Source organism: Pyricularia oryzae, chromosome 1 (genome assembly GCF_000002495.2).
Source record: "Pyricularia oryzae 70-15 chromosome 1, whole genome shotgun sequence".
In the NCBI taxonomy this organism is placed as follows: Eukaryota; Fungi; Ascomycota; class Sordariomycetes; order Magnaporthales; family Pyriculariaceae; genus Pyricularia; species Pyricularia oryzae.
The window spans coordinates 3,937,016-3,958,496 of record NC_017844.1 but is presented as its reverse complement, the minus strand read 5'-3'; the positions used below and the strand labels follow the sequence as shown (position 1 = coordinate 3,958,496).

The following is a 21,481-nucleotide window of genomic DNA, read 5'->3' as shown; positions in this document are numbered from 1 at the left end:
CCAAGGTCCGGCATCTGCCACTACGGCTACAGCATACGGTAGCAATGAGATCTCCACACGAGATGTGTGCCCCTGTTTACCCCTGTTCACGCTAGTGATCGATCTAGGCTAGCACCGAATATCAATTCTATCTCCGCCTCTGTTGCTCACTGATCCTACTATATGCGGTACATTAACTGGAAAGACTCCCGGTCCTGCAGGCCACGCTTGGTAGCGGTACCATTCACCTTTGGGCAACAGAGCTTGTTCGTCGCAAGTATTGAGGTGGTATTGATGCAAGGCAAGAAGGCGGGCAGCAAAAAGATCCACAAGACACACGCTGGGCAGATCCACCTGTGCTCCACCCAAAGACATGAAGACCCTTTGAAAACCCCTGTAGGCGTTTTGGAAACTGCAACTTCATTATTTCCCTGGCCCCAGAGAACAAACATTCGATGGGTGGATGCGCAAGGACGCACTGGGGCGGCCAAGGTGCCACGCGCACTCGTAGTATTCAATATTTTAAAAAAGAGATGGTGGGAACAATGGAAGTTTGAGCTGTCTACCTATCCACCTACAGCCGCGCCCCTCACCTGTGCGGCGAGTATTGACACCATCTAATTCTGTTTTTTTTTTTTTTTTCTCGCTGTACCTGCGCGGCGCCGCTTTCGTATCGAAAAACCGGGCGTTCGAGTGGCTGGTTGTCAGAAAAAAATATTCTCTGATGTGCTGAATGATGGCCACACAGACCTGTTAAAGTATGAACTGTATACTTTTTGAGCGCGAAAACGTTCATCTCATCGGTCATTACTACGTTTCTACACCTTGTTCAAATCATTTCCTCCTGGCGTTGCTACCGTGATATCTTACCAAGCTTTGGCATGGACTGCAAGACGGCAAGACGAGATGGGATTGATGGGGTATTTAATTGCCAAGCCCATGATTTGCCATAATTTGCCATGGTTTACCCACATGCCAGAGGACGATCCGATCCTTTCTTTACAATGTACGTGTACTCTCGTAAGATCGTGCTAAGTGCAGTCACGGTGGTATATTTGACACACTAAGGCAAGCCCAATTTCTCATTTTTCTCATTTTGTTTCTGTGTCAGAAGCTTGCCACTCATCCATCACATTCAACCAATTTTGGCCATGATATTGCCTTGTCAGTTTTTGTGTCAACATTTATCTTTAGGTACAGCTCTCTGCCTCGCTTGAACCGTCCCATCAGCTGCAGCAGCCTGTGGCTGTCATGTGGTAAACCGTGCCATTTTTATGTAGTATTTTTACTGCATAAGCACAGACCTCGATGAGAGAAAAAAGAAAATAAGAAGAAAAGTCACACAACCAGTGCAACCTCGCAGACCTGAGCGGTTACGATTAGGTTGATTGCTTTTACCACATGTAGTAAGGTACCCAAAGCTGAATTGAATGATGGCTTGTTCGTCCGTCGCCCATTCCGGAAACCACTGCGTTGAAAGAACGAGCACTCTTCTTTGTGTCCTATCTTCTCACCTGTTTTTGCCCGACCCTACTGGTACTACTGAAATACTCTTCTTTTTTTGCAACTCCTAGCTTTATGCACAATTGATCTGCAGTCAGATGATGCCAGTCAACGTACTTCCCGCTGCCGGAGGATAGGAAAGAAAGAGGCCGTGCGCGACCAACCTAATCTACAAACGCACGGTTAGTATTAATTAGTAAATGGTTCTAGTAGCTCAGTAGAAGGGACTGGGACTTGTCTTTCCTTGGTTGATAAAACAATGACCCAAAGAGCAGAGGAGAAAGACATGGACAGCCTGGTCGGGTTGCCCGGCCCGCATTCAAGAGCCAGATCAACCCCTCCCGCCCTCCCCGGTAAGGTCCTGACTGTGGACCTCTCTTCTGCTCCTGCAATGAATGAATCAAGGATTCTTCTGCGAGGTTCCTCTCCATCTGATGATTTGCCCCTCAAAAAGAACCAAGCTCGGATATTTTTTTTTTTTTGTTGGAGAACGAAAGGAGAAAAAGATGAGACACGGAAGAATGGAATGTCGACAGTGTGTGACAATTGCGTGTCTTCAAAGACAAGCAATACTGCCGAATTAGGTCGAGTGCATGGACTGTACAATATGTTAGTAGATTTTTTTGTCCTTTCTTTCCTCTGTGCAAGGTACCAAAGGCCTTTTTTGATGTCCCAACTAGACCGACGGGAAAGGTACGACGAATATATGTGCTACCCGACCGCTTTGGCACCCCCCGAAAACTTGGGGCTCGTTTTCCATCAACTAGAACTAGGCTAGTTCTGAAAGGAAATGAGGCTCGCCGGTTCTAGTGCTAGCATCTTTTCTCCTGCAAGCACAAAAAGTCTGGTGTTCGGCCTAAATTAAGTATGTCACCAAGGTTCGGTCTTTTTTTCTCTCTTGACTTGAGAGAAACCCCCCCAATCGCACAACAAGGGTAGCTGGCGGATCGATGGGACTAGCCCCTCCTTCAAATGTGTCTCAAGGTGCCTTGCCTTACTTTCGTACTACCGTAGTTCCTACTACTGCGCTATGGGTAGTAGGCATAATCTGTCTTACTCGAACTGACTCTCTTGACTCTTCTCTTGCTTCTTAGCCGGTGCTGGGGCAGGGTCGTATTAAGTGGCTCGTAAGGCCGACTAGCCTCAGTTACCTTTTTAATTCTGTTAAAGAAACTAGAGCTGATTGAGCCCTAGTAACCAAGTCGGATGAGACTATGGTCGAGTTACAAACACAAGAAAGAAGTTCGGGAATTGATTTGGGCACAAAAAAATGAATGTGATGGCGAGTGCCGACGCGGGACGGATAGTTGCCAATGTGACAAAATACCGTACTTGCGCCGCACCACAGTCTCTCCCCTCCCTCTTTGTCCCGGCAACGTGGCCTGGTAGAACATTTCGTTTGGAGTCGGCAAGAGAGATGGCCATGAACCAAATCCAAGAGAACCATGGCGTGGTTTAATATAACGTCAGGGATGTGTGTGGTATTATGGACTACTATGTACCTTGGCAACCTTTGGCGATGGATCGTCTCCAGTTCCAGCTTTCCTTCCGAACCGAATTATTTCCCTCTCGTTTTTGTTATTATTGTTTGAGGTAATTCTTTTTGGGTAATTTTTTTTTAGTCAAGTTCAACCAGTCATGCCTTTTTTTCCAATTAAAACACAGCGGGTTGCGACAAAAAAAAAAGAGATTCGTTTACTCACTGTCAACCAGGCTTTTTTTTTCTACTCCTACTTTCCTAGTATCCTGCTTTTATGCTTGCTTTCCGAGATGATGGGCTGTTTCACCTTGAGCATTCCCGACAGACTGACCAAGGCCCTGGAAGCTGCCAAATCCGTTCCCCGCACCGTCTATCCGGAGAGTTTGGTACGGTATGGAAAGTACCTACCGTAAGGTGAGAAAAGGGCATGTTGTACCGTACCGGTAATACAGGCCGAACCCGAACAGCAAAAAGCAGGCTCCGGCGACTCGGTGGGGCAGAAAGGGACATGTTAGGTTGTGTCAAATATAGTCGCCTCAGAGATGCAATTTCGTTTATTCGACCCTATGCTACCATATGCTAGTGGTGTGCCCCCCAAACGGTACTACGGTACAGTGTATACTGTACATTTATATACTATAAAGGTCATCTAACGTTATTTTATGTGATAGTATGCCACATATAGTCCTGAATCTATCAGCAAAACCTAATCAAAGGAACCACGAGATAACGAGGCAACGCCACGTGCAATCAAATCACTAATACTCAATTGATGTGTACTAGGTCGCAAGGTCGCATTTGATAGAAGAGAAAGTAAAAGAAAAAACGAAGAAGTAATGCAGGGTTGGAACATGGGATGAAATGAACCCTTGCTTCATGTTCATGAGGGCAGGGGTTTTGCTGGGTATTATACTGCCTAGACTACCAACCAGCACTGCCTTACCTACACATTACCTTTCATTCGTCTTCGCGTCTCTCGCGGCACTTGCCACTTGGCGGTTTGGCCCGGAAATGATTGCCACCTTGGAACGGGTTTGCTACGGTAACATGTAGCAGTGAGCTGAGTGTCTTTTTTTTTCTTATGAAGCAAAAAAAAAAAAAAAAAAAAAAAAAAAAAAAAAAAAACGTGCAAAATGCTACAGCGGCAGTTGATTGTTGGACGTTGGATTTTTTTGGCAATGGACAAGGAATCGCAACAAACGGTTTACCAACCTATTGTAGCCCACGGGCACTGGCTTTTCGGGTCGTTTATTATGATTATGCTATAGGTCTGATATAGCGACGGGAACGTTATGGACTGGCCACCATTTTATTTCCTTTGGTGGCGAGTCGGAGAATATATAGTAGCTTCCCCCGTTAATTGGCTTCGTATTACTAAAGCGAGCACTGGGTTTTGGAATCTCATGTCCATTTACATTTCAATGACAGCAGATTTATGTACTCGTCTTTGTTTGCAGCAAGAATGGGAGAGCACCTACTTTGCTTTACCAAGGTGCGAATTATCATCACCACCCCGCACAAATGGTGCGCCAATCTTTCTCTAGTGGCTTGAAGCTGCAAATCAATAGATCCTTCCTCCGCCTCTTGCCTTTCGGGCCTTCCGCAAGGCACCATTGCGATCTTATTGAATGCCATTGTAATTAATCAACTTGCGGATCGCTTACTGCTGTGTGTCAACGTGCCACAGCATGTTCAACTAAACAGGCACAGCGACCAACCGACCCCTCCAACTTGAAGAGATGATGGGCTGTCACAAGAGGGGACAAACAAGAAAAAAAAAGCATTAATTGGGTAAGGTCTCTATGGCGTCCTCGCGGACAAATCATCTATGTGTCTGACAAGAAAGAAAAAATCATGTACCATTTATGCCATGCGGCCTCTGTTGTGTTCCCATACTCTCCAATGCCGATTGCTTCGACAGGACACCTCGGTCAGGCCGGCCTGACGGCTTCCCCTTTCCGGTACCTTTTCCGCGCTTGCCGAAGGAGGGTGCTGTGTGAGATGAAGCCGAGGTGAAAAAGATCACCATGGGGGAAAACAAGACGGCCGCCTGCAGCGGATATCAGACGATATGCACTGGGGGCCCGGCTTTTTCCCATGAGCACAGCGCATGCCAGCATCCGCTTTCAGCCAGTCGCAGCCGCTTTTTTTTCGTTAGCTCTTTTCCCGATGCGAAGAATTGACGGCGACAGAAGTAATCAAAAAAAGAGGCGATCGTTGGGGGCCGGCTCATTCAAGCGGGCTTTTGTTGCGTCTTTATTCTTTCTTTTTCTGCTTCCGATGCGGTGCAAGATCTGGCAAGTATTTCCTGGTTCTATCCCCTTCTTTCCTCGAGGCTCAAAAGCTGGTACCACTGTACTCCCTTGCAGAGGCCAGAGTATTCGGGGGAGGCGGACCACCGAGTCCAGCTCGACGGGTCAATCCTCGGTCTACATCACGGCGTCGGCGTTCGGCCTCCAAGGCTCCGAAACGGGTGGAACGAGTCCTTCCTCTCGCTGGGCCTGCCTCTTTGGCTGCAGGATGTGCAGGGCGTGTCGACGGCTCGTGCGCCTTGGGCGTCGCGGTATGCGCAGCTGTTATCATGGTTACTCAACGGTTAGCCATATTCTCTATCGGGTTTTGGAGGAGTAGGGGGCTCGTTCTAGACCCTTTCCCCCCTCGGGCTTGTACTTCCATAAGAGTGACGTTGCCTTCGGGGTCCCGGGGAAAAAAACAACAAAAGAAATATAATAAAATTAAGCAAAACTTACTGGATCCAGCCACCGTACGACGCCGCCCTTTGGCACTCGTACCGTACCTCTTGGGAGTACGCCCCGCAGCACCGGTGCTGCACATTCTCGAGGCCGCACATTTCTGGTTATCCCTCGACGTGTATTTCTTGTGCGTCGCGTGTCCCTTGGGGGTGGGGATGTGCAACTCGGGTATTATGGCCTCGGATGAACGAGTTGGCAATACCGACAAGCAGACTGGCTGCGCTATCGGGTCAAGCAAAGAGCTCTGGCTCTCGGAGCAAGGAAGGAAAATGAGGGTTTGTATGGCGCCCAGGGAGACAAGTCGGGTGAGGGTGAGTCTGCTCGTCTCTGGAGGAGTCAAAGTGAGAGATGTGTCTAATCGTCTATTAAGAGTATGCGTACTGCTCACAGGCCGGCCGTGAAACTGAGGATGGAGGTGAACATTCTCCCAGATTCCCGCCATCCGAGGCAGCAGGGTGCTTCTTTGCCTTTATATCGAGATGTACAGTCTTGAGCTTTTGACTGTCTTTTTGTTCTTTGGTGGTCACTCAACAACGGCATTGGCGAAATCACATCTCTGAAAAAAAGAACAAAAAAAAAAAAAAAACAAAGAGTCTAAGGAGGTTAATTTCGGTGACTGCGCGCAAAGTAGAAACATAAAAAAGCCCCAAGGCAACACCACACCAATCCATTCCAAGAGCCCCGTAAAAGCCTACCCAGAAACCCGGAAATCCAGGATTTTGTTGTGCCTGCTAAGAGATTGCCCGGGGTGGCCTTGGCCGCGTGGTTGATGTTCATCTTTCTTTGTCTCTGATGGATTTTGCCCCAGAAAACAATAAGCTATGTTTGAACAGGGGGAAAATATACGTAGGGTTGAGAAAAGGGCTGAGTATAAATCACATATCAGCTATCGCAAGCGTGTGTATTGAGGCTTTATTTAGATTTGCCCCTGTCTCTGGTCATAAACTTGCACGGCACGAGGCATCCTTTAACTTTTATCTTTCCTTTGTTGCACCTGGTATTAGTTTCCCCTTTCTGTTTCCAAGGGAGCAGAGGAAAAAAAGTTCCAACCAAGAAAAACAATGAAACAAACAACGTCTTTGTTTATTTGGGAAACAAGAAACAAGGTTTTGTGTATGTTACCTCGTCGGCGAGGGCGACTGGTTTTTTTTTTTTTTTTTTTTTTTTAAAAAAAAAAAGACGCAAGTGGTGTTTGTCTCACATGCACAGAACAATCAGAGGAGCACAACCCATGCCCGCGTGGTTTCTCGAGCCTACTCGTGGCCTAGTGGAACAAGAGTAGCATTGCACATTGTGCTCTGGAAGGGTCCCGGCCAAAGTCAGATTAACAAGAAGAAGAGCATGAGACAAAGGGGACAGACCCTCAATTGCCATTGTGGGCCCCCAGTGGCTTCACTAATTACGCAGTAAAAAAAGGGCCCAGTCAGCCATGGCTCCAGCCTAACCCATTGTTCAAAGCCAGCCAAGCAAACCATGCCCAACTCTATTCAGACAGCGGCAAAACGGAGTAGCTTCGAGTCTTTAGCAAAATGAAGCAGACGTCCTAGAGCTCCTTCCAGAACTCCAGAGAGACAGGCGCCATGGACAAAGGCTTGAGGGTTCAAGACGACCAGAAGCCTGCTAAATATCAATTTGCCCCTATTATTCACACCACAAGGCACCCAGAATTCTTGAGTATAAGAGTTCATATTACTATCAAACTCTAAAAAGATTATTAGACCCGGTCCCCATATATGCTTTTGTTTGATTGACTAGCGCCCCGGTCCCAAGAGAGTATCGCTTCAGATTCCCGAGAGAAGAGGAAAATAAAACTATTAAACAAGGAAAAAAAAAGAAAGCCAAGGCTCCCAGCTAAACCATGAATGCATCAAAGCTCTCTTACAGAAAGGTATTATGTAAGGGAAAAAAAGGGAAACGAGTGGCTAGATTGAACAAGAGTAAAAGAGCGTAAACCATAAAAATATATGGTACAAAAGAGCGGAACGCCATGAGAGGGTTGATCAGACCCGGAGGAGGGCTTTGATGTCGTCAAGGAGAGTAGGGTTTGTGTTGACCCAAAAGCTTTTCTTCCATCGTGCAGACAGTCGATTTGTTTGGGGGGGAGACTTTCTGGTTGGTGTAAGAAAAACCTCCTGAGGATAGTAAAGTAGTTGTAGACACCTGTTGAAATGAATGTTGGGCGTCTCTGGCTGATGCATGCAGATGGGTGGACGTTGAGACTCTTTTTCTTTTTCTTTTAATCCCCTGTTCCTTTGGGTCCGGTTCCGAGTCCGAAACAAGTATTTGTTGATGAAAACTTTTGGATATCAATGGAAAAAAATAGAAAAAAATGTCGGATTTGACTCCGAACAGGGTCCTGGTACTAGTCAATCCTCCCCATCCCACACTACTCTCATGCCCAACGCAAGGAGAAGAGTGTAGAGGGAGGTGCTAGATCGGCCTGCTGCCACTTGATCGGCAACACTTTTAGCTACAAAGGCAAGCCTGAAAGTCAGCATCTAGCTTATACAACCCCCTAAAGTTTACCACACTCTGTATATCGAATGCTTCGCCATGAGAAAAAAGTACTCGGCTCACTTCTGCTTTCCATAGTCATCGTCATCGTAGTCATCATCATCATAGTCGTCGTGGTGATGGTGACCGCCGTGGTGGTGGTGACCCCAGTGGGCGGTGACGGTGACGGTGGGGATCGGGGTCTCCGACACGGTCTCGGTCGACGTGACGGTGACGGTGGTGGTCTCGGGCGTGGCCGTGGCAAAGACCGTGGTGGAGGCGACGATGATCTGGTTGGCAGCCGTGGCCGTGGTGGAGATGGTCGCGATGGCAGTGGCCGTCACCGGAGTGGCCTGCGCGTTGTTCTGCCTGGCCGTGATGACGGGCTTGACAACCTTGTGCTGGGGAGAGGCCGCCACGAGGCCGACGGCGGCCAGGGCGAGGAAGGCTGTGGTCTTCATTGTGTGAAAGATGATTGAGAAAAAAAGGGGGTAAAGAATGGGCAGGGCTCGAAGCGACTCAAGACTGTTGGGATGCAATGAAGATTGCCTTATGGTAGAGGATCAGCCAAGGCCATTCCCTAGGATCCAGGGAGATCTGGGCCTTCTCTTATAGACGTCCATGCCGACTGACTGGTCATCGAGAAGCTGCTGTCCACACATACCCTCACCTTATTCCAATGCCACCATGACCCATTTTTCACCCTAACAGCAGGATATAACGCTAGTTTATGCAGCCTCAAAGTAGACAAAGTCGACGACGCTTCTCTAGCACTTCCCTAGGTTGAGTTGTCAACATGTTTGATAAACCCCCTGAAGATGTGCATATTGCTATAATCGAAGCCTGGCTCAACAATAGCCCTCAAGCTTCCAGCCATCTGCCTTCAAGATGCAACGAAAGCCCCCAATTGTACGCTTGTGGCGGCAGCCGTCGGTGTAGATAGTGAGAATTCTTCACTTAGAGCGCTCTGTGGCTATTTTATGAGGAAAATCAGGATGGATTGAGTGCGTTGAATGACGTAGAGCAGAGCAGGACAACTGCTCAAGCTCAAAGCCAAACCCGCAAAGTGCTTGATAAACTCGACTAAATCTGGCGATTCCACTCTACCTGTCGACCAGACGGGGTCCGACCGCAGCCATTTGCCGTGAGAACCTCGACGTTCTGCGGGCTCACTTGGGTGTGAGTGAGTAGGCGGTTGCAGTTCGAAATCATAGTTAGCAGCACCAAATCCCTCCATCCCCAACAAAATGCCCGTCCCGACACAAAACAAAGTATGGTGATCGGCGATCCAGTTGTGGTCCTCCATCATTGATCCTCCGGCGGCCCAGAAAACAAACCAACCCTCATGCGGTGGCTCTGTATACGAGATTTTAAGTCAGTCCATGCGTAGAAAACCGCCGTGGCGCGAACAAAACCACAGAGGCATCCACCACGACGAGACAACAATACAGATAGGAAAACTGAATAATGCTTACAAAAGGCAGCTTCGGAATGACAACACCCAACACGGCCAGGAAGTTGATGGTGAAATATGTCAAGTCGTAATGGGTGTAATGTGTGCTCAGCAGGAAAAGCACAATGGGCACACTCAGCAGGAACTTTTTGGCAGGAGTGTACTGTGCGCCATCGTCTATCTGCTCCCACATGTTCAGGTTGTCGTATGCACCGGCGTTAAATTCAAAAGGGACGCCCCTGACGTAATGAAACATGATGTATGAGCCTAGCATGTACGAGATGTTGACCAGCGTCCATGAAGTCTCTTGTGACACACCGGGAATCACATCGTAGAGGATCTTGAGGGCAATGATGAGCACGATGTGGATGCCCCAAGCGCCTAGAGGGAGCAGAAAAAAACATGTTAGCTTCGGTTTAGAATTATCACGCCATACCAAGCTCCAGCCAGCCAAGCCCACAACTCCAACCAAGGTTCAGCCCATGCGACGCTTCATGGACCTCGTCGCAAAGGTAAAGAGCTTCGGCAAGGTGAACCGGGCAAATTTCTCATGCAAAAAAGAGAACAAAAGAAAAAAGCTCACCCTTGGCATTAACCCATTCCGCATTCAGGTTGGGCAGCGTAGACTGGTCGTTGAGCTGATCGATGGGCTCTTGCGGCTCATGGTAGACTTGGAGGATGCTGCTAGACCTCCTCCGGCGGCCAGTCTTGTTGTCGGGAACCATCGGATTCGTACTGTAAGCACCACCTCGGCGGGGAACGTTGGTGCCCGCGTCGTACGAGACGATCCGAGGGATAAGGATCGGGGAAGACAGCTTGACGGTGTGGCGGCGGGAAGCCGTCTAACACAGCGGAGGGAGCAGGTGAGCGATCTCGAACGTGTCGAGATCTTGGGGGGTTTTTTTTTTCTTGTTTGCCTTTCTGTTCCTTGTCCCGTCTCAAGGTGCGTGTTTATGCCTGTGTATGTTTTGCCCCTTATTGTCGCAGCTGAGAAGCTTGTGACAAAGGCAGAATACGACCTTTTGCGCTGCAGCCGGTCAAGCCAGAAAAGTCAAAATCCAGGCGAGGCTGGAGACAAAAAAGAAAAACAAAAAAGCAGCGTATGTGTTTGGCGATGTCAAATCGACGTTGAATATTAAGAACCTCGACGGCTAGCGCTTAGTGTGGTGCGCAAAAGGTGGTTGAGCAAAGATTGCGAGAGGACGCAAACAAACAAAGTCGAGATGGGAAGCGTTGGACTGGAAAGAACGTGGCGCGGGGGATCGCGGGCGAGCGGTAGAGACTGTGCCGTGGTTGAAGTTTGAAAGTTAGTTTACTTGTGCTTTTGTTGATTTTTTTTTTCGTCCTTTGGCCAGATACAGATGACGTTTTGCAGCAAGCAGCTAGAGGCTCAGCCAATGTGACCTCTTTCGGGGTTCAATGAGGCATTGGAAAGATGGGACGTGAAGGAGCAGCAAGCACCTAAATGGTCCACCGCCTAATACCAAGGCAGGCAGGTCGATATGTATGGTACTTTTTGGGTTTGTGTAGCTTTAACTTACCTATTAATTCTACTGTAGTAGTTGTTGATTGCACTGATCAAATGATTGCAAGACACTTTGGTGCGTGCTTGTCGTGAATAGAGTGTTGAGCGTCAGTTGCTCTCGTTGTTGTAGTTTGTTTGGTTCGGGCCAACTAACTGTGTCTCTGGTCGATTCAAATCCACTACAGCTCATTCAAAGGGTCGTCCCCTTCCAGCTCCTTTCCCACAGGCTATTGTTGGGGCCTGCGACCGAACCAGTGGATACCCCTCCTTGGCTTCGGTGCTCTAGATGATGAATTTCCCCACAATCCGAGCAGTCGATCCAATCAAATTCCGTATGATGATGGGGCGATATTGAAATTGGATTGTCGATGCAGCGAATTCCCACGCAATTCGACACGTCGCGCAATGCCGGCAGAGACAAAAAAGAAAAAAAGCAAAGAAAAAATCCACTGTCCAACTTCCCTTGACGGTGGTTCTCAAAAACCCTGGCATATTAATACAAAAACCACCAGTGGTACCTTGCCATTTTCGCGAGAGCTACTTCGTATAACACGAGTCTGACCAGGTAGTCTCCCCATTTGCTTGCTCAAGTGGGCAAACAGGGCAGTGTGCTCCGGTTTGTGTCAGCTGTTTTGTTTGTTCAGGGTAGCAACAGCAAAAAAAAAGTGCATCGTCATCTCGGGCTCTTTTTTTTTTTTTTTTTTTTTTTTTTTTGGAATACGTTATACGCTCTTGTTTCTATTTTTTACTTTGGCTTGGCTTGGCGCGTGCACGCAAAGTCTTTAGCTCCAAATCGCATGCCAAAGCGCGTCTTGTCCATAACCGCAATTCCCCTTTGGTGATATCGGGAATTTTTTCGGCGCAACCTTGGCTGCGTTGCGTTACGTTGCCTGCGGTGATGGCCGAACACGCTCAAGACTCGGCCATGCCCACAAGCATGCAACCAGAGTCTCCAGTTCACAACCAGTCACAGCTCGAGGTTGCGCCTGCATCGGCTGGACAGAAGCGCTCCCTTGATGAGGCTTCTGAAGATGAACCTGCGCTGGATCAGCAAAATGCACCCGCATCTTCAAGTCACGCATCGCCGGTCCAAAAGAAATTAAGGATGAGCGACCCAGGAATTGGCGAGTCCGAGGTTCAGAATGAGGATGCCATACCTGCATCGCCCGGCTCACCTGAACTTGAGCCAACCGAAACATCCAATATGGACATTGGTGGTGATGATGATAATGACGATGACGAGGACGAGGACCAGGATGCTAATGATGGAGATGATGAAGAGGGCAATGTCGAAGAAGCTACGCAAAAAGACGATAAAGCAGCTACCGCTGCAGGCCCTCGCGATTGGAACAGCGCCTCTCACAAAGTTGTTAGGACCTCGTTTGGGGCCGCATTACCAACCCTGAAAACACGCGGCGTCTTGAACCGTATAGGCGCGGACTCAACAGAAACAAAGAACCCGAACGTCGCTGAGAGTAAGGCCGATGCTTCAAATGACAAGGCGGGCGTCGAGTCTGCCGCTAGCAATGGTGATGCTGTGACCACCGGCAAATCTAGGTCTAGGTCCAAGTCCAAGTCCAGATCCAGATCTGGGAGTGAGGCGCCGGACAGATCCACAATGCGCCGCAAAAGCATTGATTGGAAGCTTCCGGAGCTCAAGTTGGACGGCAAAGTCGGTCGAAAGAAGCAGTTCCTTGCCTGGTGCGAGGAGTTCTGCTCGGATAATGTCTCCAATGTGGCAAAGGCAGATGCCAGACTGCTGCGTCGCGGTTACCTGATCCGCCTGGAAGCCACTTCCATACCTGAGCAGGTTCGTAAGGAAAGCAAGAAGGCCGCCAGGAACACAGAATCCTCACAGGTGGACAAGATCGTCTCTGGCTTCGTTGGTAATGGCGAGGAATCTTCCGAGCTGTCCGAGGGAGAGATAATGTCCGAATCGGAACCCGACGACAAGTCAGAAAACAAACCGTCCAGTCTTCTAGACAAGCAGCTGCAACAACTACCAGGATCTGGCGGGAGCGGCAAAATCCAGCTATCCCGGGAGGAAGAGCTGGAGCAGCTTCGCCTCTACTTCCCCCGTGCTTCCAAGACGGACTTCTGCGTCATCTGCGCCAAAAATGGGCATCGCGCAAACGACTGCCCGCCGCCCACCTGCAGACACTGCCAAAATCAAGACCACACCTCGGCTCAGTGCCCGAAGAGAGTGCGGTGCACCAAGTGCCAACACCTAGGTCACATTAAAAAGTCTTGCCCCGAGAAGCTCGCCTCAGCCGCCGGCGAGGCAGAGCTGGAGTGCGCCGTCTGCTGCGCGACCGATCACCTCGAGGACGACTGCGAGTCCCTGTGGTGCACCTACTACCCGGACCCGGAGAACATCGTCAAGGTCCAGTCCATCCCGGCCTTTTGCTACTCGTGCGGCGCGGACAACCACTTTGGCGGCGACTGCGGGCTCTACAGCAACATTTCGACTCACTCCAAGGACGACACCTGGACCGTCGCGAACCGGGATCTCTACGTCGACCCAGACACCGACGTCCTGCCCGTGTCCTGGGTGCCCCCGCCACCTCCCGACCCCGAACGGCCCGACTTTGGCGGCAGGAGCATCGTGCCGCAGAGGAACCACATCTACTTTGAGAGCGACGACGAGGAGGAGGGCGAGTTCATCCAGCCGCCCGTCCGGAGCCGCGGTCCACCGCCCGGTCGCCAGCAGATCAGGATCAACGGCTCGGCCGGCGCTTCAGCTGCAAACGGGACGGGTGGCGGCAGACAGCGTGAGTCGAGGAACCAGAGGAGGAACGATGGCGGCGGCGGCGGCGGCGGCGGACGAAGTGGTCGGAACCCGCCCCTTCCACCTGGGCCGCCACCGTCGTCTTTGCCTGCCAGGCCGCCTGGAGGGCAGTCGGGCGGAGGTAGCTCTCGGGGCGGCGCTGGGGGCGGACGGAGGGGTAGGGGAGGGTTTAGCAGGGTGAGGGGTGGTCATAGATAGGTTGTAGAAACAGAATAAAGGGCTCACTCACAATTGATGTACTTTGAAACTGACTGAGTAATAAAATAGTTCTGCCGCAGAATTCTACTGCATGACTGTCTGACCAACGGAATGAAAGGAAAAAGAAAACATGTCCTGGGAAGCAATACCAACAAGTAGGCCAAGTGGTACCGAGATACTTTGTTTTCAGCTCGTTGCTCACCACCCATCTCAAGTCCTTCTAGTTCTAATACTAGCTTTGGCAGCCTGATCATTGTGTAAGACATGCACATATCGGCGGGAGAACAAACAGCCAGGTGTAAGGCGTCAATCGCGATCTAGAGTATAAACTTTTCTATGGAAGGGTTTGTATGAACCCAGTATTTAGCTGAAACGGGTATAAATTGACAAGCCTCCGGTTTTCTATACCCAGATTGTTTGAAAGAAAGAATAAAATAGAAAAACAACTTGTGATACAGTAACGATCGATGTCTTTCATGTCGTCATTCTGCTTGGCCCCCCCGAGATGATCCGGGGGGAAAATCCAAACTACAAGAAGGGTATATATATAAATTAATGTGACAAAGGAAAATTTAAAAAAATCTTTGCATGTGGCCGCGGGTTCCTCCATAAAAATAGAAGCACGCACGCCTCATCCATCCTTCCGAGCTGGTATGATTATAGTGCAGATGACACAAAACCACCTGAAAGAAAAGAAGAAAAAAGAAATGCAACGATATACCATCCTAAAGTCATGAGCCTCATTAGTCTAAGAATAGGGTTTTTTTTTTATCTTGCCGCATAAAAAAAAGGGGGAATAATATCGAGGTGTCCTCAACGACCACCACCATGAGAAAAATCGTCACCCTCGTCCTCCCTATTCGGGTCTCGAACATGACGAGGTAGCGGGCTCGCCGCCCCGCTGGCGCTGGCGCTCGAAGCAACGTAGCTCTGGTCAATCCTAAATATCCAGTCCAGCTTGTCGCGCTCGCTGCGAGCCGCAAAAAGCCATGTGTTGTCCGTTCCATAGATGGCAAACACGCCAGCCTGGAGCCGTTCGCTGAGTCCCGCGAGGCCGGCGCCGTTACCGTTGGCCCGCGATGCCCCGCTGAAGCCCGTCCAGATTGACGAAATCAAGCGGCCAGACGATGTTCGCCGATGCCCAGATGTCTGACGAGGCCTGGGAGCTGGAGAAGGGGTTTCGTCGTACGCCTGTTCCGGTGACTGCGGTTGGCCATCGTCGCTGGGATCGTAACCGTGGCCACCTGCTTCCATGAGGCCTAGAATCCCAGGCGAACTGTCGACTCTTGAATTCCGAAGGCTGACAATGCCAACCTCTTCACCATCCGACACGCTGTGGATATGTAGATAAGGACGGCGAAGCTCGACAAAACGTTTGATCCAACGTGTCGAGTCGCTGCTTGGTACGAGCAGATATCCGCCTTTCATGAGCTTTGGGTTACGAGTCGCTTTGACGATCGTCGTAACCAAGCGTGGCGCCTCCTCGGGCGCTTCTGTCACCCCGTTTGCGGGAGGTGAGGTGTTGAGTGGACTCAGAATAGCTTGCAGCGGATCCGGATGCGGCTTCAGTAGCTCATAGCATTTTGTCAAAAGGGCTGATTCGCGTTCGTCATACTCGGGTTTCACAGCAGCCAAGTCAGATATGGTCAGTGTAGGTTCTTCAGCCTCGGGCTCGGGCTCGATCCCGGCCTCCCCTTCGCTACCGGCATCTGTGGGTGTCTTAGGCTCAGCCTCGCCATTGGTTTCCGCGGGCGGTGAGAGAACCTGAGAAACCTCCGGTGTGTCCTGGAGCAGCTCATTGATTGATTCAATGTCATCAGGTAGCTTGGGTGGTGGAATGTCCTCGTCGAGAGCATCATCGTCTGTAAGCGGCTGTATCCTAGGCTGAGGGTATCCAATCCTTCTCACAAAGTTCTGCACAGCCCCAACCTCTGCAATCCGTCTGCGCTTTCTCTTGGAAGCTATGAAGTCACTGATGAGAGAAACGCCGCGCGGGGTCCAGCTTGTCAGGGTCTCCTCGCCCTTGACGTAATCATGCTGGCTGTTGAGGCGCCAAATGTCCCCTACACGCTTGATAGGTGCAGGTCGCATGGACATAGTGAAAATTCCCGTTGTCGACTTGACGATTCGAACACTCTGCCACAAAGACGAGAGCAGTGACGACTGACGCACAAAGTTGCGTGACATTATCTGGCAAAAGACATTCATGGAGAACTTCATTGGCTCGGCGAGCTTTTCCGACGCGACCTCCCATGAGATGCTCATCTGAACCTTATACTTGTCTGCAGTGACGCGGTCGAGCAGCAGCGATCCGTGGAGCGAAGAGTCCCATTGGCCAATCATGGTCACATTGCGGGTGCCGTTTGCATTCTGACGGAAGACAGGCTTTGACGCAAGCTTCATTGCGATGTCTGGCGTAATATTGCCCATATCAGGCGTCTTTCCAGCGTGATCGACGAGCTGAATCTTGCCAACTTTTACAGACATAATATCGTCCCACGGAAGGGCATCCCCAGAGCTGTGACTCAGATTGATGGCAATGCGCCTCTGCAAACCCTGATGAAGCTGGAATGTCCCCGCATCGAGTTCGCTGGTTTGAGTCACCTCGACAGGGAGGTACTCGCCGTTCTCGTCCATTTCCATAATCTGGACTCTCGCAAGCAAGTCGTGCTTTTCCTCTGTGTAAAAGTGGCTCTCGGATATCCTAGCGGCTTTCTGCTTCCCCCTGGACACCGGAACCGCATCCCTCATGTCGTCCCAGCTAAGAAGTTTGTCGAGATGCATGGTTGAAACCTTGGCGAAGATTGCGATCCGGAGGCTGATGCCCTGTGACCCAAACAGAGGTACGCTCATGCTATGAACGCTCTCGAATCTGATGGGGCCCTCGTCAAAGTCGCTGATCATCTGTGTCGTAGTGACACCATCTTCTTCCGACACGCCAGGGATGAAGAGCTGGGCATGCACTTCTGTGCCCTCGCGCTCGGCAAAACCGACCATCTCGCTCATGACAACGTTGAACTTGAGAGTGTTGGACGGTGCCCTAGCGCTCGACGGTTCCAGCGAGAGCTTGATGATGCCAATGACATGGGATGTATGCGGCGACAGGACATCAAGGGTGAAGTCCTGAACGCGGCTCTCAAACACGGCGCGCAGAGGCACATCTGTCTCGCCGACCAGTGTATACTGCGGCATGCAGTTCTCAACAAAGGGGTTGTCAAAGCTGAGGTGCTGTGAATACTCGGGCTCGTCAAGGTACTGGTACATCTGCCGCATCTGCCGAACACGATCGTGGAGTTTCTCCAAACTCCAAAGCCGAACAGAGCTGTCTCTGTAGTCAATGACTCGAACGCCAATGCACGGCTTGGGTGCCTCCTCGAGGGCAACATCGTCACCCTCGCCCGGCAGGCCATTGAGAACCATGTCATACGACGAACACAACACATGGCCCACATCCACAACGGTAAATTGGAAGGAAACGTGTTCTTCAAGTTCCTGGCTCATCACCTGCGCCTCCTTCAAGGTGGATGCGTTTTGCAGCAAAGTCTCGGCCATGTGGACATATCGCCGGTTCTTCCAGTGCTTAACCACATCCTTTGCACGCTTAATCTCAGCTTCGGACAGCTTGGGATTGGCCTTTGGTCGCTTCAGCGGGTCGAGCCTTTCAATCTTGTCCTCAAAAGTCTTGCGCTGAACCTCGAGCTGTTTCTGCATTTCGGCCTTGAGAGTTACGAGCTCATCCTCCATCCGTGCCTTCTCCTTCCTGATCTCCTCGACCTCGACATTTGCCGCCTCGGCGGTTTTGAGCTGGCCCTGAAATTCCTCTTTCCGCTTCTCCAGCTGCGACTGCATCTCCTCCTGAGCTTCGCGCAGCTTTTCGTCCCCCTCGCCTTGCCTGGGGGTTGAGGGAATCGTCAGGGCCGTGTCCAGTGAGAAGTTGTCGATAGTGCCAGTCGAAAGGTACTTCTCGCGCATAGGGTAGGACGACATGGACTCTGTCTCATCTTCTCCATCGCGGCCATTTACTCGCTCTTCTCGTTCCTTGAGGAGCTTTTCAAACAGCCCATTCAGCTCCTCGTCAGTCAGATTTGTGATGTTTTGGTCGGAGCCGAGTATAGCGGACGCAGCCTCTCGCCGCGCAAACGACCAATCGTTGTCGCGCCCATCCCGCTGAAACGGACCCGGCGAGTCTGGCCGGCTATCAGCCCCAAAGTCAGATCCTGCCTTGCTAACGCTCCTGGCATGTCCGTATTTGGCCGCCATGGGCGATGTGGCCTTGTCAAGATTCTGCAGTTGGCTGGCAGTGAGTGACTGGCGTAGGAGACTCTGTTCTGTTCGCTCCGCTCTTGCTTCCATGGGGTGGTTAAATCGAAAGATGTGAAAGTCGCCAAGAATAACTCGGTACCCGGAATGGAGCTGTTTAGGTTCTGCTATGCGCTTGCCATTAACCATGACGGCGGCTCCGGGTTGCGGTATCAGAGTAACGGTCCCGTCTTGCGCATTGTCGAAGATGCAGTGTTCGTGCAGAATGCCAGAACCATTCAGGCGGATGTTTGCCTGGTGCTCTCCATTCGACTCGACGTTTCCGACAATTGTTGTTCCGGGTTTGAGGTTGTATACCAGACATTCAGCCAATAGCGGGTCGTCCGACAAGTTGACCAAATGCGGAATCTTCTTGGGTGTGCTCAGCCCAATAAAACCTTTCTCGATGTTGATACCCAATTCTTCCAGCGCAGCCTCACGTTCTTTGTGAATTTCCTCGGTTTTCTGTAACTTTTCTTCCCAAGTCTGGTTGAGATCCGTCAACAGCTTCTCGCTTTGGCTCAGCTGCTCGGCGATCTCAGCTTTTGAAACCTTTTTGACGGTTCCATCTGCTGCTGTGATGCTGACGATCTGCTGTTCCAAAGGTGTACCCTCGGCGTAAATCTCATCTGGAGGTACGGCCGAGCCGCTTCCACCAGCACCACCACCGCCGCCGCCTCCTCCGAGCTTGGTCTTGAGCATGGCTAATTCCTCCTTCAGTTCTCTGATCATGCGTGCGTTGGCGTCTTCGTTGACAACCGCGTGGTTCTTGATACGTTTAGCCGAGTCGGCGTACCGAAGTGTACTGAGCGTTTCGTCAAAGTTGATATCTGCTGGACTGATGGCTGCTATCATGGCGGTCATACTGTTTCCTCCTAGCGAGTCCTTTAACAGCCATGTGAGTACTGAATCACGATATGGCACCTGGCCAGTAGCACCGCCCTTCTTCTTCTTGCCAGTCGACAGGTCGGCCAAGGCTGCGATGACACGTCCCAACGTGGAGAGCGATCGGTTGATCTCAGCACCTTCCTTGAGACGCGCGCCGGTAGCTCCGGTGGATGTTGCTCTTTCAGAACCGGCTAAATCCACCAGACTAATCTTTGCGACTTTTTCCATTGCCATGTTGGTCTCGACATCAAAACTCTTCTGCGTCAGCATCAAGGTAAACACAGCGTGACTTCGACTTGAAGTTTCGTTCATGTTGGTGGCGGCGACCGTTCTGGCCTTGTTTCCTTCGTCCATCAGATGCTCAATCTCCTGGAAACTGCTGACGGCCAGCTTGGCCAAGTCTTCGACGTAGGGTCCTGTCGACGGGTGCTCTCTGACTTTGAGGTTGCTCTTGGTGCTCGGATTGAGCAGATCTCGAACGCGCTCGTTGTAGATTTCGAGATATGACACCTCGACGGTGCACTTGGAATTCGAGTCCGTCTGCAACTTGCCGATCCGTTCAAACATGTCCTGGCAAATCAAGCGCATGATACCGTAGTCTTTTCCATATCCCATCATGGAGTACGACTTTCCGGAACCTGTTTGTCCGTATGCGAAAATGCAGTTGTTGTATCCCTGGAATGCATTATCTAGTAGCGGTATTCCCAAGTCTGTGTGTAGATTTGACTGGCCGGCATAATTCGGTGCCTCTTTGTCGAAAGACCAGTATGATCTATCGAATGCGAAGACTTTCTGGCCCTGGTCCTTTTTGTTTGCGCCTTCTGGTGCCGTAAGAATGGTCTGGTTGCCTCGCATCTCGACGATACATTTTGCTCCGCGATCCTTTTCTACAAGAGTCCACAACTGTGAGCTTTCCTGGCGCCTTCATCATCGACATCCAGACAGAGACCCGTCCGGCATGACAAGAATAAATAACCTACCTCGGGAGTTGAACGGCCGGCACCGAACAACCACCTTGATGTTTCCACCAGCCATCTTGTTGGTTTGTGAGGGGGCTCCGCCAGCGGCGAGGTCGGCGTGCCCCTTTTTGGAGCGTAGTTGTGAGCGGTCTGCGAACTTGGAGCTCGATCGTTTTCAGGGGGGGTTATTCGCGTAGTTGGGCGAGAATAGTCAAAATAGAAGCGCGCGTGTCTTCCCAGCACTGCACTTGCACTTGTTCGTAATCGCAAAGGAGCATCCTCCGCGTGGGGTAAATTGTCTTAACGGTCGGACGCGGAGTTGTCGAACGAGGGAGGTGTTGAGTGACGGTTTAGCGACAGACTGCTCTGACCAACGTGGTGGTGGACTTTTCGAGTTTAGTTGGGTGGAGACATTCGAGTCCGGGGCCAGTTCAACCTCTTTTTGAGACAAATAATCAACCGAACTGAATAAATCTTGTCGTCGGGCCGATCAGGGACGTGGGAACATCGTCTGTTCCAAAATGCATTTAGCAAGAATTCAAAAATCGAACGAAAAAGAAAAAAAAATCAATCAAACGCCTGCGGTCAATTTCCTAAATGAATCTGCAAGTCATGCTTGACCGCAGTAAGTTGCATGTCTATATTGACTTAGTAAATCCGTGTCAACAGCCTACTTCCCAGCCCGACGCGAACGCGAAGTTACTTCTTATTGGCCGGCAGTTTGCTCGTCATAGGCAGGAAATTAAAGTTCATTCACGTGTCAGCCCGTACAGATTGAGACCCTGGCGCCACGGCTATGCCAGATCTGCACCAGGTCTGCATGTCTAAGGTATGTAAAATACTCTTTTTTACATTGGAACAATGCTTTGATACATTCTATTTAGCCTCACCTTCGGGCGGGCTCTCGTAGGAGAAAAAAAACTTTACGGAAAGGTACATGGAAAGGTTCGGGACGTTGGCAAAAAGGTTACCGCAAATCTAGCCATGGCAAAAGGCATTTCGCCGCTTTGAATTCACATAATTAAATCTGGGGCATTGGAATATGCTGCGGGTATCTTGCATAGGGGCGTAATTTGCGCACAAATTTGGCTTAGCGTGGCTGTCAAGACCGCCCTTGGATTGCGACGTGAACCCTGGTTTGCCCCGCGAAATTCTGCCGTCCT

General features: G+C 50.5%; 6 protein-coding genes across 6 annotated transcripts; 1 reads left to right on the top strand and 5 right to left on the bottom strand.

Moving 5' to 3' along the window:
• Nucleotides 1-3,919: 3,919 nt before the first annotated feature.
• On the bottom strand, nt 3,920-4,576 carry MGG_16261 (uncharacterized protein; the record flags this gene model as incomplete). The annotated part of the gene is made up of 2 exons (XM_003709842.1): nt 3,920-3,999; nt 4,441-4,576. The coding sequence occupies 2 exons, from the start codon at nt 4,574-4,576 to the stop codon at nt 3,920-3,922; spliced, it is 216 nt and encodes a 71-aa protein (XP_003709890.1).
• An 820-nt stretch (nt 4,577-5,396) lies between these two features.
• MGG_11749 (uncharacterized protein) lies at nt 5,397-5,813 on the bottom strand (the record flags this gene model as incomplete). Its single annotated transcript, XM_003709841.1, has 2 exons — nt 5,397-5,535; nt 5,713-5,813. The coding sequence occupies 2 exons, from the start codon at nt 5,811-5,813 to the stop codon at nt 5,397-5,399; spliced, it is 240 nt and encodes a 79-aa protein (XP_003709889.1).
• Nucleotides 5,814-7,383: 1,570 nt separating this feature from the next.
• MGG_16260 (uncharacterized protein) lies at nt 7,384-9,193 on the bottom strand. Its single transcript, XM_003709840.1, has 2 exons — nt 8,293-9,193; nt 7,384-8,185 (listed from the first exon to the last, which is right to left on the bottom strand). Exons 1-2 carry the CDS (start codon nt 8,667-8,669, stop codon nt 8,182-8,184), a joined length of 381 nt encoding a protein of 126 aa, XP_003709888.1. The 5' UTR covers nt 8,670-9,193; the 3' UTR covers nt 7,384-8,181.
• MGG_16259 (uncharacterized protein) lies at nt 9,128-11,804 on the bottom strand. The gene is made up of 4 exons (XM_003709839.1): nt 11,203-11,804; nt 10,245-10,943; nt 9,684-10,042; nt 9,128-9,564 (listed from the first exon to the last, which is right to left on the bottom strand). The coding sequence occupies exons 2-4, from the start codon at nt 10,384-10,386 to the stop codon at nt 9,514-9,516; spliced, it is 552 nt and encodes a 183-aa protein (XP_003709887.1). The 5' UTR covers nt 10,387-10,943; nt 11,203-11,804; the 3' UTR covers nt 9,128-9,513.
• A 280-nt stretch (nt 11,805-12,084) lies between these two features.
• Nucleotides 12,085-14,275, top strand: MGG_09256 (uncharacterized protein; the record flags this gene model as incomplete). The annotated part of the gene is made up of 1 exon (XM_003709838.1): nt 12,085-14,275. The coding sequence occupies one exon, from the start codon at nt 12,085-12,087 to the stop codon at nt 14,170-14,172; it is 2,088 nt and encodes a 695-aa protein (XP_003709886.1). The 3' UTR covers nt 14,173-14,275.
• A 189-nt stretch (nt 14,276-14,464) lies between these two features.
• MGG_09255 (kinesin-II 85 kDa subunit) lies at nt 14,465-20,934 on the bottom strand. Its single transcript, XM_003709837.1, has 2 exons — nt 20,340-20,934; nt 14,465-20,246 (listed from the first exon to the last, which is right to left on the bottom strand). The coding sequence occupies exons 1-2, from the start codon at nt 20,392-20,394 to the stop codon at nt 14,986-14,988; spliced, it is 5,316 nt and encodes a 1,771-aa protein (XP_003709885.1). The 5' UTR covers nt 20,395-20,934; the 3' UTR covers nt 14,465-14,985.
• Between the last annotated feature and the right edge of the window lie 547 nt (nt 20,935-21,481).